This window comes from Syngnathus acus, chromosome 22 (assembly GCF_901709675.1).
Source record: "Syngnathus acus chromosome 22, fSynAcu1.2, whole genome shotgun sequence".
Classification (NCBI taxonomy): Eukaryota; Metazoa; Chordata; class Actinopteri; order Syngnathiformes; family Syngnathidae; genus Syngnathus; species Syngnathus acus.
This window is the reverse complement of record NC_051106.1, coordinates 938,259-953,356: the sequence shown is the minus strand read 5'-3', so window position 1 is coordinate 953,356 and position 15,098 is coordinate 938,259. Positions and strand designations below refer to the sequence as shown.

Here is a 15,098-nt window from a genome sequence, read left to right as displayed (position 1 = left end):
TAGCTTCAATTAGGATCGGCGCGCGTGTCTTGGAAGCAAACGAAATTTTAAGGGCCTAGCTAAACGGCTAGTAGCGCTTTGCGGCACCACACTGTCACTGTGCGCGTGTCTGATAGTCACACTTGCGCTTTGTAGTTGTTAGCGTGCGCCAGCGTGCTTAGTTGCCTGTTTGTCACTTGATGTCGTGTTTGACGCACACGCCAGCGGTGTCGTCGATTGCAATTTCCTTTGGCCCGTTGTTTGTTGAAAGTGCGGTACAGGGGACGAGCGGCTCGTTTGATTCAGTTGACTCGGTTGACTCGGTCGTTACGCGCTACAGTCACTTTTGTCGTCAACTCGCTGACGGGATCGAGCGTCTTGGCGATGGTGCCCGCTGCACCATGAAGTGCACCAAAGGTAGAAAAGCGCCAGACGAGCGACAGCCCATTTAGCAGAAGTTGGTGCAGGATTTGGCGCCTTGCCGTTGAGTGTCCATGCGTCCATTATCTCTGCCCGTTTTGTCCCTTTGAATGTGGACAGCAGCCTCTCGTACGATGTGTTTGCAGACGTTCAAAGTCAACGTGGACAGCCACAGCACACTGCAAGAGCGCATCATGGAGGATGGGAGGGCATTGCTCGCCATCATACCTGCCCAGCAATCAGGTACACGCTCATAGTGCAATAATGAGAGTTATATTTGGATGAACCTTGATGGCGTTGATGTTCCTTTTTTGCCCTCAGAACTGCGCGGCATCCTGCACATGGTCTCGGGTCAGTGGGACCAGCTCCAGCTTCAGATCCGCCGCCAGCACGCTTGGATGCTGCGTGCCCTACGCCAGGTTTCTGCGCGCCTGCTGCAGCACGCTGGCCCGTTGCAGCGAGACGACGACCTGCGGGTAAGAACGCCGCCCTTGCCAACGTGCTTTTGTTTCTTTTGCCAGATGCCGGGCCTTACCATTTGCGTCCTCGTTGTTGTCTTGGCCTCATGTCTCACGCGGTGTGTATTGAACGTGACCTCGACGGAACAGCGGCGCCGTGGTCCGCTCGCAGTCAATATTGGAAATTATGAAAGCGCCTTCGAGATCGAAAAATGATACGACGACTTGCATCGCTACATCTTGCGTTGTACGCGACACGCAGAGGCCGCCGGACGCGCACACATGAGGATCAACTCAATTAAAGGAGGAACACTCCTCAGTTCCATCAAGCCACTAGCAGTCAGCTCTCTGTCTGTCCATCCACAATCTGAATAATGGCCCAGCCACCAAATTGTTCCTTCCTCGGCTCTCGGCGTCGTGCTTGCGTTTCTGCCGGCATTGCTCCGATTCGTGTAAATGTCAGGAAATATCACAGTCGGGGTTGTAGTATTAGGCGCCCAGGAGAAGATCCACTCATGTCGGCAAGTAGAGCGCTCCTACAAGACCACCGGCGTGGGGATTAGCACGCATACGCAACCCATCGGCAGCGTGTCGCAGCATTTGAAGGATTTGCGATGTGTGCGCGACCATCGGCGAGTAACATCTGCTGTGTTTTGTTGCATATTGAAGACGGCGGTAAAGGTTGCGTGAGAGCGAGTGAGCGAGTGAGGTGTTTGGTAGCCGCAGCGGCCTCATATTCAACAGCTTAGTGGGATTTGTCTGGCAAGGGGAAGGGATGTGCTCGGCCTTCTGAGAGGAGAGCAATGGCTCCTCCCAAGAAGACGACAAGCAGGGGGGCGTGATGGCTCCAGATGTGCACATTGCAACACACACAAAAAAGACACACGCACCTGATGTCTGGCTTTTGTTCAACGGTGCACTGTTTAGTGTGTCTTTGTTGATGGAGGGCAGCAAATATTGAAGGAAAAGTGATCCCCCGGGGTGGCACTTCACACAGCCTGAGCTGTGCCCATGCCCATGCGTGTACACGCTTATCAGTGCAGCTGGTTAAGACAGCATGATGTCCTCGGGCATCTATTTCACCCCACAGACCACAACGACTGTGTGCGCGCACGTGAGTGACTCTGTGTTTGTGTGTGTGTGTGTGTGTGTGCGTGTGTGAGAGCGAGAGAGACAGATACAGTTGAGTATGAACTTCAAACAGGACTGAGTTGACTTTCAAGTGGGGATAAGGCGAAAAGAGCGTCAAGATTATTTGCGTGCGACTCATTTCAGTAATGTCCTGAGGTTATTGCAATCTCCCAAAAACCAAATTAGGGCCCGTCGGACTCCTGGCTGATACCTGCGACAACCAATCAGACGCTGGCACTTCACTTTCCATCATTTAAGATTAATCTTGGAGCTCCGTGTTGCTGTTAATCCGCACGCGGCGGCAAAGTCGCCGTCACGTGTGATGTGTGCCATGTGCTGGCGGCAACAGCGCAGGTATGCACGCGCAGACACGCAAATGAATACGAGAAGGCCATGCATAAAACATCATGTTCAAATCGTGTCACGCAAACAAAACTTTTTTTCAAAAGATGAATTTAGTCACGCTTGACTTTGAGAGAAACATTTGCTGCGACGCGACACGCTTGAATTAAAAGCAGCCATGACACTAAAAAGTGTCATTCGGACCTCGCAAAACAATTCTGTCCGAAGTGCCCGTTTAGACTCGGGCTCCCCTTGAAGCCAACTCGACATGACATCATCGAGTCATATAGCTGACGCAACCCCAAGTTGACGATGGATCCCGCAAAGCGTCCCGACTCTCACCGTCGGAACACGAAGCTTAAATTGGGAGCAGCTGGGCTGGGCCGGGCCGGGCACAACGACTGTCTGCCAAGCCCTTGCCTGAATCCAATTTGAAAAAAAAAGAGGGCGGTGCTTTGAGAAAAGCAGAGTTTGGCTCAGTCCACACCAACGCCTCTGTGTGCATGTGTGGAACATTGGCTTCCATCTATTTTTCATTAGGGAGTGTGGAGAAATAATTCAGCCCACCACGATAAAACACACACGCACAAACACACGCGCGCACTCACACACACACTCGCTTGTAGATGTAAACATTTGCGCACGCCAATGCGCACGGACACACACACGCGTCCTCCTGATGACTCAATTACGACTCCCCCTTGTCGTCCTCGCCCCAACCCCCACCCCCCGCCGCTCTCAAAGCCAATCAAAACCACATTTCAACCTTGTTTCACTTCTTTGTATTCACACACGCTTGCTCGCTGGCACACGACGGTTGATTTGCACACTTTTAGAAAGCCAACCAAATCTACATGTTCCTTAAGCTAACAAGTCAAAAGTCTACGATGGATGGATGGATGGACGGATGGACAGAGACAAGTTAATTGAAATGGATGGAGGGATGGGTGATGCCGATGTCATCTCGGCTCCCAGACTCAGCATAAGGGCATAGATGAAGATGTGGCTATTCCTATTCAGAGTGCATTTTGGAAAAGCGCTGTCGACGTGCCGGATGGAGCGTGACGCAGGCGGGCGGTACCCCGCTTGTGCCCTCGCTTGTGCCCTTGCTTGTGCCCTCGCTTGTGCCCTCGCTTGTGCCCTCGCTTGTGCTCTGGTTGCCATTTCAGGAGAACTTAGCACGTCGGTGCTCCATAAACATGGTAGAAGCGACTGAGGAGGAAAGAAGAAATGACGTGTTGGATGAGTGGATGAAGGGATGATGGAGGCAGGCGTGCGTGTGTCTTTGTACCTGAGAGGCGCACGAAATCACCGCAGATGAGGTCATTGAGGCATCGTTTGTCATCGGCCGCGAGGGGTTCTCATGGGCGGCAGATTCGCCACCACTCGAGAACGCCGCCGGGGACGCGTCCCGAGGGAGCGCGCGTCATTCAACGGACACCAAAAAGGTCCTCACGGGAGCCGGCGCGTTTCATCGTACATCACCGACAATCTGCTAGTGACAAATAACAATCGCATCTTTGGTTGCTTTGAGGAAGCAATCAGTAATGTAAAACAAAAAAGTGAGCAAGTTCCTCTAAAAAAGACTGATGAGGAATTTGAATCTGCGGCATCATCGCCACCCAAGTGCACAACGACTGACAAAGCAACCCACCGGTCCGTCGAAAGGCGTCTCGGCTGTAACTGGCAAGCGGTCCGTTTGTGGATCTGGCGACCTCACCTAGCGACCGAACGGAGGGATGTGTTATTTTCCCATTCTGCCCAGCCGGCTCTCGTAAGAAGCCACCTCATCATTTTTGCCGCCACTAACTGTTACCATCTTGTTTAGCACCTTGAAATATTATTCGGGCTGGCTCGGCGTCCCTCAGCTTGTCATCTACAAGCAGCGATTGGCCCGGCGACCTCTCCCGCTTCATTTCAATGTCACTGCCACTCAAAATGTCCGCCCACGCCTAGCCTACCCTAGCCTAGCCTGTCGTAGCGCGGCCTGGTTACTGTATGTGCGAGGCCCTTTGTTAATTGTGTATTCTGTGCTTCATCATCACGACCCCCCCCCTTGCAATCCACCGCCAGCGCAACGCACCGCTGGCCACGCTGCGAGAGCGTGCGTGCGCCAGCACGAGCTGAGCGAGAGCGAGGGGGGAAGGATGCCTATCGCTCCATCAGAATCCTTGTTAAATATTCATTGACAATTATTCCGCTTTGACCGGAGAGTTTGATTATGACGAGGATGAAGGCGACAAGACAGCGATGCCGCCCCAGAGAACGGCAAAAAGAAAGGCCCATCCATCGTCTTGAAGTTTAATTGACTGCCGAAATGTCAAAAGCAAGCTATGCCCCGCCCCCTGCACCTTCGCCATTTAATCAAATTAATCCGCCGACACTTGAGGAAGTTACGTCTCCAAACTGATCGCCTCATGTTGCCTGACTATTTTGGAAGAGTGTATGTGTCACGTGGTATTCTGGATGGAGGAATGGAGGACAACAGATGCTCGGATTCGTTTGATCAATTTTGTTGGAAAGCCTTCATGTTCTCTCTCACACTGACTCGTGTGTTTCCTCCAGTTTTGTGTGTCTTAATTATTTCCTAATTAGCTTGCATGTTAATTAGCATGCTGGCTAATGTTAATTTGCTCCATTAATGGGAGGCGCTGCAGCACCTACCCCCCACCCCACCCGCTCCTCAAACACCCGCCGACGCCACTTTGTCAACACCTGACGCGTCTTCATCTGAAACGCACACACGCGAAAAGCACGTGTTTGTGAGATGCTAGCTGCTAGCAGCTAGCAGGTCATTTAGCGCATGGGGAACAGCAGCGCATTGAAGACTGGCGAGCTCAAACGTGACCCGACAACACCCATGTGGGTGGGCTAACTGGTTAGCCACCAACAAAGCTAACAAACAGGCCAACAAGAGAAGCTTACAAGCGAAGACCAAAGGTCCTCCATCTTGTTCTGTCCATCCATCCGTTGACATCCTTGCTTATATGCATATTTGAGATGTGTTTGTTTAGAAAAGCAACAAAACACGAATGTGCGTGCGCGTGTGCATGTTCATCTGGCCCTCATATTCACTGTTGCGTCTAAGATCAAAGTGGAGCGTTCATTCAACAGCTTAATACATTCCACTATTACTATTACAGTATTGACGTGAGCGCACGCGCGTGTGTGTATTTGCGTGCGCTGTGCCCTCATTTCCGTTATTGATCCTGTATCATTACCCACCGCTCTGCTCTATCAAGACAAAAACACCCTCTTATTCAGGGATGAGAATCTTCCGCGGATTTCCGTGTTTTTTTCCGTCGGGAGTATCATTTTCGTGAATCGTGTAGATCCGTTGGAGCAGCAGTATTGGGACAACAGCCGCCTTATTTTCGGCAGCATTTTGGCGCTACTTTCGTCACATCATTTGCCTACTCATTTGCCTAATTAGCAAACGTTTTAGCCAGCATGGCGAAAGTTTTAGAGAAAAAAGACGAGGATCGTGCCAGGGAAATAGACAAGTCGAACGGGATCAGGAACTGCTTCAGATGGGCATGGCTCGAGAGCCGCGACATCTTACAACTCGGAACACAAAGACGCTCTTAAAGCAATGCGACAATGAGCGCCCGGCGCGCTGCGGTTGCGCGATCGGACAAAATTAAGCTCCCTGCGCACTGAGGTCCACTTAAATTTTGGAAAGTACATCAGGACTTTAAAAATATTTTCTAAATTTCAGCGACGGCTCTGTCACAATAATGCGACCAGCGCGGTGCAGTTGCGCGGTTGGCGACGCGCTACGTTTGCACGTTCGGTGGTGCGCTGCAGTTGCGCGATCGGACAAAATTAAGTTCCCTGCGCACTTAGGTCCACTTGAATTTTGGAAAGTACATCAGGAGTTTAAAAATATTTTCTAAATTTCAGCGACGGCTCTGTCACAATAATGCAACCAACGCGGTGCAGTTGCGCAGTCGGCGACGCGCTACGGTTGCGCGTTCGGCGGTGCGCTGCAGTTGAGCGATCGGACAAAAATGCGCAAATGAAAAAATGCTTAAAGTCTTGGAACGGATTAACACTTTTCCATTATATGTAACGGGAAAATAGATTCGGAATTCGACCGATTCGCTTCTCGAACCGCCTTCTGGAACGGATTGTGTTCGAGAACCGAGGCTTGACTGTATTATATTCACCTTGGTAGCCCACCAAGCAGGAATATTTTTTTAACTAAACTGTTGAAATTGAGTGATGAAATTAATGGTTTTGGGATTGCTATACTGCCAAAATCCAGGAGTTTCCAGGGAGCTTTTCCCCCTGAGCCCCCTCCGGGGTGTTGCCCCTGGCCCCCTGCGACCCCCAATGGGGGCCTGTGGGCCTTGCGGCCCCCAATAGGGGCCTGTGGCCCCTGCAGCCCCCAATGGGGGCCTGTGGCCCATGGCCCACTGCGGCCCCCATTGGGGGGGCACAGGCCCCTGGCCCCCTGCGGCAAGTGGGGGGGGGCACAGGCCCCCCCAATGGGGGTCCTTTGGCCCCCCCCAGTGGGGCATGCGGCCCCCAGACCCTGGCTACTTTTCAGTGTTTTTTTTCATTTGCCGTTCTCATCCCTGCTTATTGGAGTATCTCCCTATTGGAGTAGCAACAGGCCAATAAACATAAGCATGACTCTAGAGCCAACAATCTAGCTTTAACAATCTAGGGCCAACAATCTCGGGATAACAATCTAGTTTTTACAATCTAGGTCCAACAATTTGGGGCCGACAATCTAGTTTTAACAATCAAGGGCCAACAATCTGTGGCCAACAATTTCGGGCCAAAAATTCTATGTACCGCAATTTTCGGACTATAAGTCGCGTTTTTTTTCATAGTTTGGGTGCGACTTATACTCAGGAGCGACTTATATGTGGGGTTTTTTTCAAAAAATTTCAAAAAAAAAATTAAATAAATAAATAATGAAACCGCGATAAACGAACCGCAATGTAGCAAGGGATTACTGTAATTTGAATTTCAAGTGACGACAGCAGCGCGACGTCGCGTCAGCAGCAGCTCGTCGAGTCAATCTTTGTCCTTTATGTAAACATAAATGGGGCTCGGACAATGCTTTTACGCACGCCCGGTCCTCCTCTACCGAGCTGTCTTTCACCTCCGTGGATGGAAGTCGAGGGCCGGCGCTCTGTCCGAGGACGGTGGATGGGGCTCGGTCATGGCTTTTACGCACGCCCGGTCCTATTGTATGGAGCTCTCTTCCTCTTCCGTGGCTGGAAGTCCACGCCGCCACACGCCTGTAAGTTTGTTTTGTTAAATAAAGAGCCGTTTACCAAACCCACGTCTTTCCTTGAACTTTGTTAACGCTACAATATAGTTATATAGTAGATCTGTGGAATAACGACGAGGCTGACGTCAGGGCGCACGCGCGGCGATGTTGACAAAGGACGAGGAATTTGATCGATGGATTTAATGATTTAGAGTGCACAGATGGTTTGATAACATTATTGCTTATATAATAGTTATTTGATATATAATTTATATATCGTTATATGGGCCTGTGGAATATTTTTAAGTGCAAGAGCCGTCAGCGGCGCGCACGCATTGTTGACAAAGGACGATTGATGGATTTAATGAATTGGAGTGACACAGATGGTTTTATTAACGTGTTATTTATGTAATAGTTTTTTGAATAACTCTGAATTTTACGTCAGGGCCGTTCTCAGCTCTTAGTTTGTGTTTATGTCACGTTAGCATACCTATCGTTTAGCCTGTTGTTGCTCGTTCATGACTGTTCTTGGTGTTGGATTTTGTCGAATAAATTGCCCCCCAAAATGCGACTAATACTCCGGAGCGACTTATATGTTTTTTTTTCACTTTTTTGGGCATTTTATGGCTGGTGCGACTTATACTCCGGTGCGACTTATAGTCCGAAAATTACGGTAGTTTTAACAATATAGGGTCAACAAGCTTGAAGAAAACGTCAACAAAATGAAGCCCTGAAAAGCGAGCAAGCCTACATAGTAGAGCGCCGCTCTGCCGCGTTGTGATCGGCTGCACCGCAATCTTGCGCTCTGCTCTCGGCCGTCGCCTTCCTTCCACGTGTCATCAGAAAGAAAGAACAATCGGGAGCAGCCGTGAGCAAGTCAGCTGGCTCACAGGTTGTTTTTTTCCCGCCGCTCTCCACATGTCCGCAGATGATTGCATGCTGCCGTTTTGTTTATTAGCTCCCTGATTGAGGCGCACCGCCTCCACAGATTGGATGACCTTTCCGGATCCTTCCGCTAAGTAGATGAGACGGCCGACGACGGTGGCGTGTCCGCGCCAGCCTCATCTCCATACAATTTGTACGCAATTACACGCGAGCGGCGGCGAGTGGCCCGGATTCGTGGCGTGACGCACGTGAAGGAGACCGCTGCTCGCTTCGAGTGCGCTGGGCGCGCTCTTCACGCTCAGCCGCTCGCTCGTACCAGAGCTCATTTGTTCCACCGAATGCGATTGGCGCAAACGGTGCGCCTGATTTATGTCAGCTCGCATGCGGGATGAGGCCGGACGGCGCAGCACCCTTTGTAGCTCCATCATAGAGGCTAATCTGGCACACTGTTCCAGATGTTGATTGCTTTTGACTCCAAACTTTTTAAACATGCTCAACGAGAACATTTAGATCCGACAGAGAAAACAACAGTGTCGCGATCGCAGCTGCGGTCACAAATTCTGTCTTTGTCCCCCCCTCAGGCAGAACTGCTTTGCAGTCACTATGACGCCCAGCCAGACTCCCTCCGGCAGTTGGCCGCCAAGCTTGCCGGCCTGCGCTACGCCTCGCCCGCCGGTGGGGGGTGCCACGTAGACAGGTACGTGAGCCAGTGCCACCGAGTGAGTCGCTTCTCGTATTTGCTTGATTGAGCGAAATTGGTGAGGGAACGAGTGAGGGAGCGAGCGCACATGCTAAATCCATTGAAGTCGTGCTTGCCTCCTGCAACCCTTTTGGTTTTCTGAGAGGACAGATGTGCGCGTATCTGAGAGCGTTTAGGCTGAGCGGCTCCAGAGAAAGACTTGTCTTGCCGCCCCTTGTCATTTTGTTCAGAGTCGATTCCAGTGCGCCATCACACGCCTCATCTCTGGTACTTGTACCTGTCGGTCCACGTCAGGTGTGTTTTCCCCTCCTTCAGGCAGCAAGACTTTGAGCGCACCTACGAGGAGCTGCTCACGGACGCGGACGCCGCGGCCAGCGACATCCCACGGCCGCCCATGTCGAAGCAGCATCTGCCGCAGGTAAGACCGCCGTCCGCTCGCCCGCCCCCTTGCCCCTCCCCTCCTCCCTTGCCGTTGGCAAATGAGCATTGAACCGCCAACAAAATGGCGCCCGCCAACAGCGACTGGTTTGATGAGCTGACAGAAGATCAAACATCAAAACACGCGTGGAAAAACAAATGCACAAGCGCACACACAATTAGCAAAACATAAAAACACAAAAAAGAATCCTCACAAATGCAAAGATTCACAAATACACACTCTTAAAAAACTGAAAGACCATCACAAAACAAATGAACACAAGAGATGTACTGCACACGCATGCAGCAAAATGAATGCATACGAGAGAGACGCACTAAAAAGACACACACACACCTGCATTTCACAATTTTGTTTGAGATTCTTTCTTGTCGCATCTCCAACTTTGACATGACTAATTCATGGTCCAACACACTCAACTGGCCTGCAAATTATTGATAAGTGTAAAGATGAAGCTAATTCCTCCAAAGGAGGCCGGCCAGCTCAAATATTCATCCGCGTATGAATATTCATGCCACGCATCAATTTTCCATGAGAGAGGGATCGCCGCTGCCGCCGCCGCCGCTGTCGCTGCTGCCGCCGCCGCCGCTGCTGCCGCCGCCGCCGCCGCTGCCGCCCGTTGTTCTACGTCTGCTTCTCCATCTACGATTTTTGATGCGTCAACTGCGGCACTGAAATATTGATGGTCCTCTCGACCGGGTGCAAGGTCGCCGTCTTGTCGCAAGTCTTGGCGGCGGCCGACAAACGTCGCCGTGCCTTATTAAGATTCTCGCTTCTTGATCAGCTTCGCTCAATTTTTCACTGCCGGTGCCATTGTCGAGGTGACGTAGCGCCGGCGACGTAGCAGTGTAGCTTTGAGTTGCTTCTTTTCACGAACCAAAACGTACTAAACTTGATTCCATTTTTCCATGATGAAATTAGTCGTTTGTTTCGTCATGGATGAATAGCGGCGCGATGGATGGATTTGGACAGTTTTGATGTCCAACAAGATCGATGTTTGTGTGGCTCACTCGAAGCGTGCGTGCGTGTGTCTTCCGGGATGCTTTAGAAGAGCTTTGTGCGTGTGCGTTCCCTCCGTGTGACCGTTAAAGAACCTCGCTGTTCCCCTCAAATGCTGGGGGAACTCGACCTCGTAACCATAGCAACACCGGGGACCAACAAAACCTTATTTTCAAGTGTGTGTGTTTCTTGGCAGAGTTCGACACTACTGTTAATTGTGAGCTTGCACCGAGGCACTTCATCCAGTGGGGTGGGGCACTGCGTGCATGCGTGCGTGTTGTCTACACCAGCGACTTTGTGGTTCTTGAATGCTCCCACAAATCTTGCCTGAGTTTAATCGAGTAAAGGGGCCGAAAAGAAAAAGGCAAGGTATCTTCCGAAGCCCCGAGTGCATTGTGGGAAAAAAAAGAGGAGTTTGGTTTGTCCCATTCTTCTTCTTTGGGCGGTGTTTTCCCACTTTGATGTTTAAGATGATCCAGCAAATGTAAATGTCACACAATTAATTTGGAATTTAAGGGGTAAGGGACCTTCTCACACGCACAGGAGGCAGCAGCTAGCGTTGTCTTTCCCTTCATCAATCTCATCAGCGTTTTCAAACGGCATTTTAGGTTTTGCTTGTGTTATCTTTGTCTGATACCCGTGCAAAACAACACGGACGGCAAAGAGCAGCAGGCGGCAAGAATGGAAAGATGCAACGGGGGAAGTATGTTTTGGGAGCGAAAATGAGGAGGCTGAAGAGAGAGCAACAGCAATGTGTACATGTTCTGTTAGGTTAGACAATCTCATGTGCGTTTTGATGCTCATATCTGTACAATTCTTTTTATTAGTTTATATAAACACAACTGCTCAATCAGAACTCGAATACAACACACATAACTGCATGAACGCAGACACACACGCACACACACAGGGGGGTGACGCCCCCTGTTAGAGTGGTTCTCACTCTAACTTATTTTGCAAGAACCACACGGGAGAGAGTATGCCCTTTTAAACACTTGCAAGTGGAGAGTCATTCGTCGCTGTGCATACAGTGATGATCGACTGAGGTCTGACTCAGGCCTCTTGCAAGAGCATTTTTATTGAGAGAAACAGGGTGGGGGGGTGTGTGGACAGGATGGGGGTAAAACCCCTGGCCTCTGATCAAATCATAGCAGGGGTTGTTTTACGATGTTGAGTAAACAGAACAACTTTGATTGCGTCCTCTGGAGCTGGTCAATCAGTTCAAAGGATCTTAGCACTTTGTTCTACTACTTTGTTAAGACAGGACAAGCTAGGTTAATTATTACGGGTTACATTCCAACATAATAATAGGATCAAACTAATCTATCAACCCTAACACCCCCCACACTCAGGTACCAAATGGTCACGTGACAAGTTCCCGCCTTTCCGGGCAGTATAAAAGAAGCTGACCTGGAGAAGGAAGCTGTTGTTTCATCTGTTGCCGTGCCTCGTGTGTTGGCCGCCATTAAACAACCCAAGATCTTGCCAATAAAGGACCAACTCTATACTCCACATCTTTGTTGTTCCTGGCTCAACATCGGACATCCCGCACAACACGCAACAAGGCAAAGAAAAGATGGAAGGATGGAGACAAAGATAAGGAAGGAGGCAAAGAGGGAGTTGAGGAAGAAAATAGAAAGTGAGGAGGAAAAAAGACAGCCCAACCCCAGGAAAGGCAGAATGCGGAAGGGAAGGGAAGGGAGGAGCTCATTCTCTTCTGATGTGGCGAAGGCGAGATGCCCTGTGAGGGCGGACGGCCCCGCAAGCAGCGCTGGCGGTAGCCGCACAATTGCGAGCCATAGAATGGCGAGCCGAGATCTGAAGGCCCAAATTGCGGGCCGTTGAGTCAGCGTCTGCTCACGGAGGCGCAAGAGCGACCGTTGGACTGCCGGCGTCCTTTCATTCGCGAGACGTTTGTTTGTGTCTGGGGCTCGCGTCGCCGTCGTTGTCAAGCGCTTATGGCGGAGATGAGACACGCACAGATGGTGCTTGGCGCCACGGCATCCGCTCGCTCCACGGGAGACTTTTTTGTTTGTTTCTTCCGTGGAACAAAATGCCGCCGCCGTCTTTCATCACGGTGATGAGACGGCGCCAGCTGTGCACGCTGGAATTAATCGACGCGGATGAGTGGCGTGAGCGAGACGCCATTCGGAGCAAACGCGGCAAAACAAACATTGGCAACCGTGTTTATCTGCACACCTTCCTTCCTTCCTTGCTTCCTTGCTTCCTTGATCCGCTGCGACAACCCCGTCATGAGAAATTTCCAGGCTGGTTTCTATGATTTTTTTTTCATAAACAAAAAAGTTTTTTTCAATGAACGTAAACAGTTTGCGTTTATTGCGATTTCGGGAGCGCCGTAGCAAAAAGCAATTGCTTTGCTCGGACAAACGACGTTCCAGGAAGATGAAACATTGCGCTTGTACAACATGAACTGTCGACAGCATCAACGCTAGCTTTAACCTGGACGAGAAAACGCAAGAAATGTTTGCTTTTGAGTTGCACTTGAAATGGTGGAAACGTAAAAAGTGACGTCGGCATTTGCCAGTCATGACGATTGACGGAAGCCATTGTCTTCATATCTTCACATGCAGAAGATGCACTCGACGCCGCCGTCGCTGTGCTCGGATGTCCCGGAGCATCTGCGGGCCAGCATCGAGGAGCTGAAGGCGTGGCTGCGACACGCTGAGCTGCTCATCTTTAACTCCTGCCTGCGGCGGCCCCGGCACCACGCTCGCCAGCAGCTGGCCAGCTTCAAGGTGGGCGATGCCTCTCCTTCACGCTTGTTTCCCTGCTTCCCGCCTTCCTAACTTCTAGTCTTCATTTCCTTCCTGCCTTCCTTCTTCCCTCCGTTCACTCCTCCCTTCCTTCCTTCGTGCTGTCCTGCGTCCTTGACGATCTCTTGCCATGTTTGGGCTATCTGTGGTCCCGCTTGTCGGGTCCCTTTTATCCTCCTTTTGTGCTCATTACGCATTGACTTGAAGTTCAATTGACTTGCGCCATGTTTAGCCTGCAATAAGTCCGCTGTTAGGTTTTTTCTCTGACCGAACAAATTTCAAGAGAAGAGCAACAGCAAACAAACCACAAGTGAGACAGAATATTAAGTGTTTTCTCGCGAGGAGTGCAGTACAGATAGCTTCACAACAATCTCACTACACTAAATATCTGTGTACACTCCCGCTCTTTTTATTTGGATTTGCCCTACCCACATTTGTGAGGCAAAAGCCCCTAAAAGGGGAGGGGGAACGCGTGTGGGCTTTGCCTCGTAAGGAAGAAATCACTAGGTGTTTACATACTGATAAGAACATGTGGAAAGAGGAATTTGAGTGGCCTGGATAGAGAAGAAAACCTTTGACCTCTAGTCAAAACATAGCAAGGGATGCTTTACGACATTGTGTAGAATGGGACAAGCTAGGTTATTTATTACTGGATACATACATTCCGACATAATCCTACGATTAAGATAGTTTGGAAAACCCTGACAATGATGGTCACTTGTAGGTTCATCTGAGGTGCAAGACAGCAATGAGGCATGTTGTTTAACAAAGTGGTCTTTGTTAGAAAGGAACTGTCTCGGTAGATGTCTTCTTTTTGCTGAGTTGTCAGCTGGTCCTGCCTGACCCAGCTGTAACCTCTCTCCTGACCCAGCCGTAACTTTTCTCTTCTGTGGTACATCATAAAAACAGCAAGGCCAAACAGCAAGCATATATTGCAGTAATACTGCGGTAAAGCATTGATTAGAGAACGCATGATAACATATATATACATTTTTCTAACAATTCCCTCCTGTGTATCATAAGTTCTCAGAGACCATTTCATCACCTAAAAGCGGCCACTTCAAAAAGATTTTCAGCCGTAGGATCACAATTCATAAGAACAAATTTACACTCGGGAGAAGATTGAGCCTTAATAATCAATGTCAGAGTCGGGAAACAAATCGGACAGGTTTACCACAGGAGCTTCAAAGATGGAGCCATCGCTAGAGCGACAACCCTCGTCAGTCGCAAAGTCGTCCCCTTGGAGCAACGGAAAAGTCTCAGCTGCTGGAGAGATAGCAGTTGTAATTAACCTGTTAATTAGAGACCGGAGACACGGAATACAACAACATCCACACAAGGTCAAAACAGCAGAAAAAACGGCAAGGGAGACTAGGACCGAGGAAACCAGGGCACGGTACTTTCCGAACACATTTAGCCAGTCGTTCCAAACCTCCGTGTTCACTCCACTGTGTTCCTTCATTTTCCCATTCAAGGTCCTCAGGCCCTCAAGAGCCTGGGACAGGCTTCCATCAGCGGCAGTATTATTTGGAATAAACGTGCAGCATTGCTCACCGAACATGGCGCAAACACCGCCCTCTTTTGAGAGTAGCATGTCAAGGGCCATTCGGTTCTGGAAAGCCATGAGGGAAGTAGCAGCCAGTTGGGAGTGGACCGCCTTGAAACCCGCCTCGGTCCAATTTCCAAGCCTCTGCACGTTGTAATGGATGTAGTTGATCCTGTCGACATTTTTGTTAAGAGTACACCA

The 15,098-nt window shown here is 50.1% G+C and overlaps 1 protein-coding gene across 6 annotated transcripts in view; it reads left to right on the top strand.

Moving 5' to 3' along the window:
- The window catches only part of akap6 (A kinase (PRKA) anchor protein 6), a 42,910-nt gene that overhangs the window by 9,423 nt on the left and 18,389 nt on the right, over window positions 1-15,098 (top strand). For 5 of the 6 annotated variants that reach the window (XM_037242286.1, XM_037242285.1, XM_037242281.1 and 2 more), the window contains 5 exons: window positions 546-642; window positions 721-875; window positions 9,024-9,139; window positions 9,458-9,560; window positions 13,169-13,333. In XM_037242286.1, the coding sequence (XP_037098181.1) occupies window positions 546-642; window positions 721-875; window positions 9,024-9,139; window positions 9,458-9,560; window positions 13,169-13,333 (636 nt within the window). The remainder of the gene's footprint in view (window positions 1-545; window positions 643-720; window positions 876-9,023; window positions 9,140-9,457; window positions 9,561-13,168; window positions 13,334-15,098) is intronic. The other variant, XM_037242284.1, reaches the window with a different exon arrangement.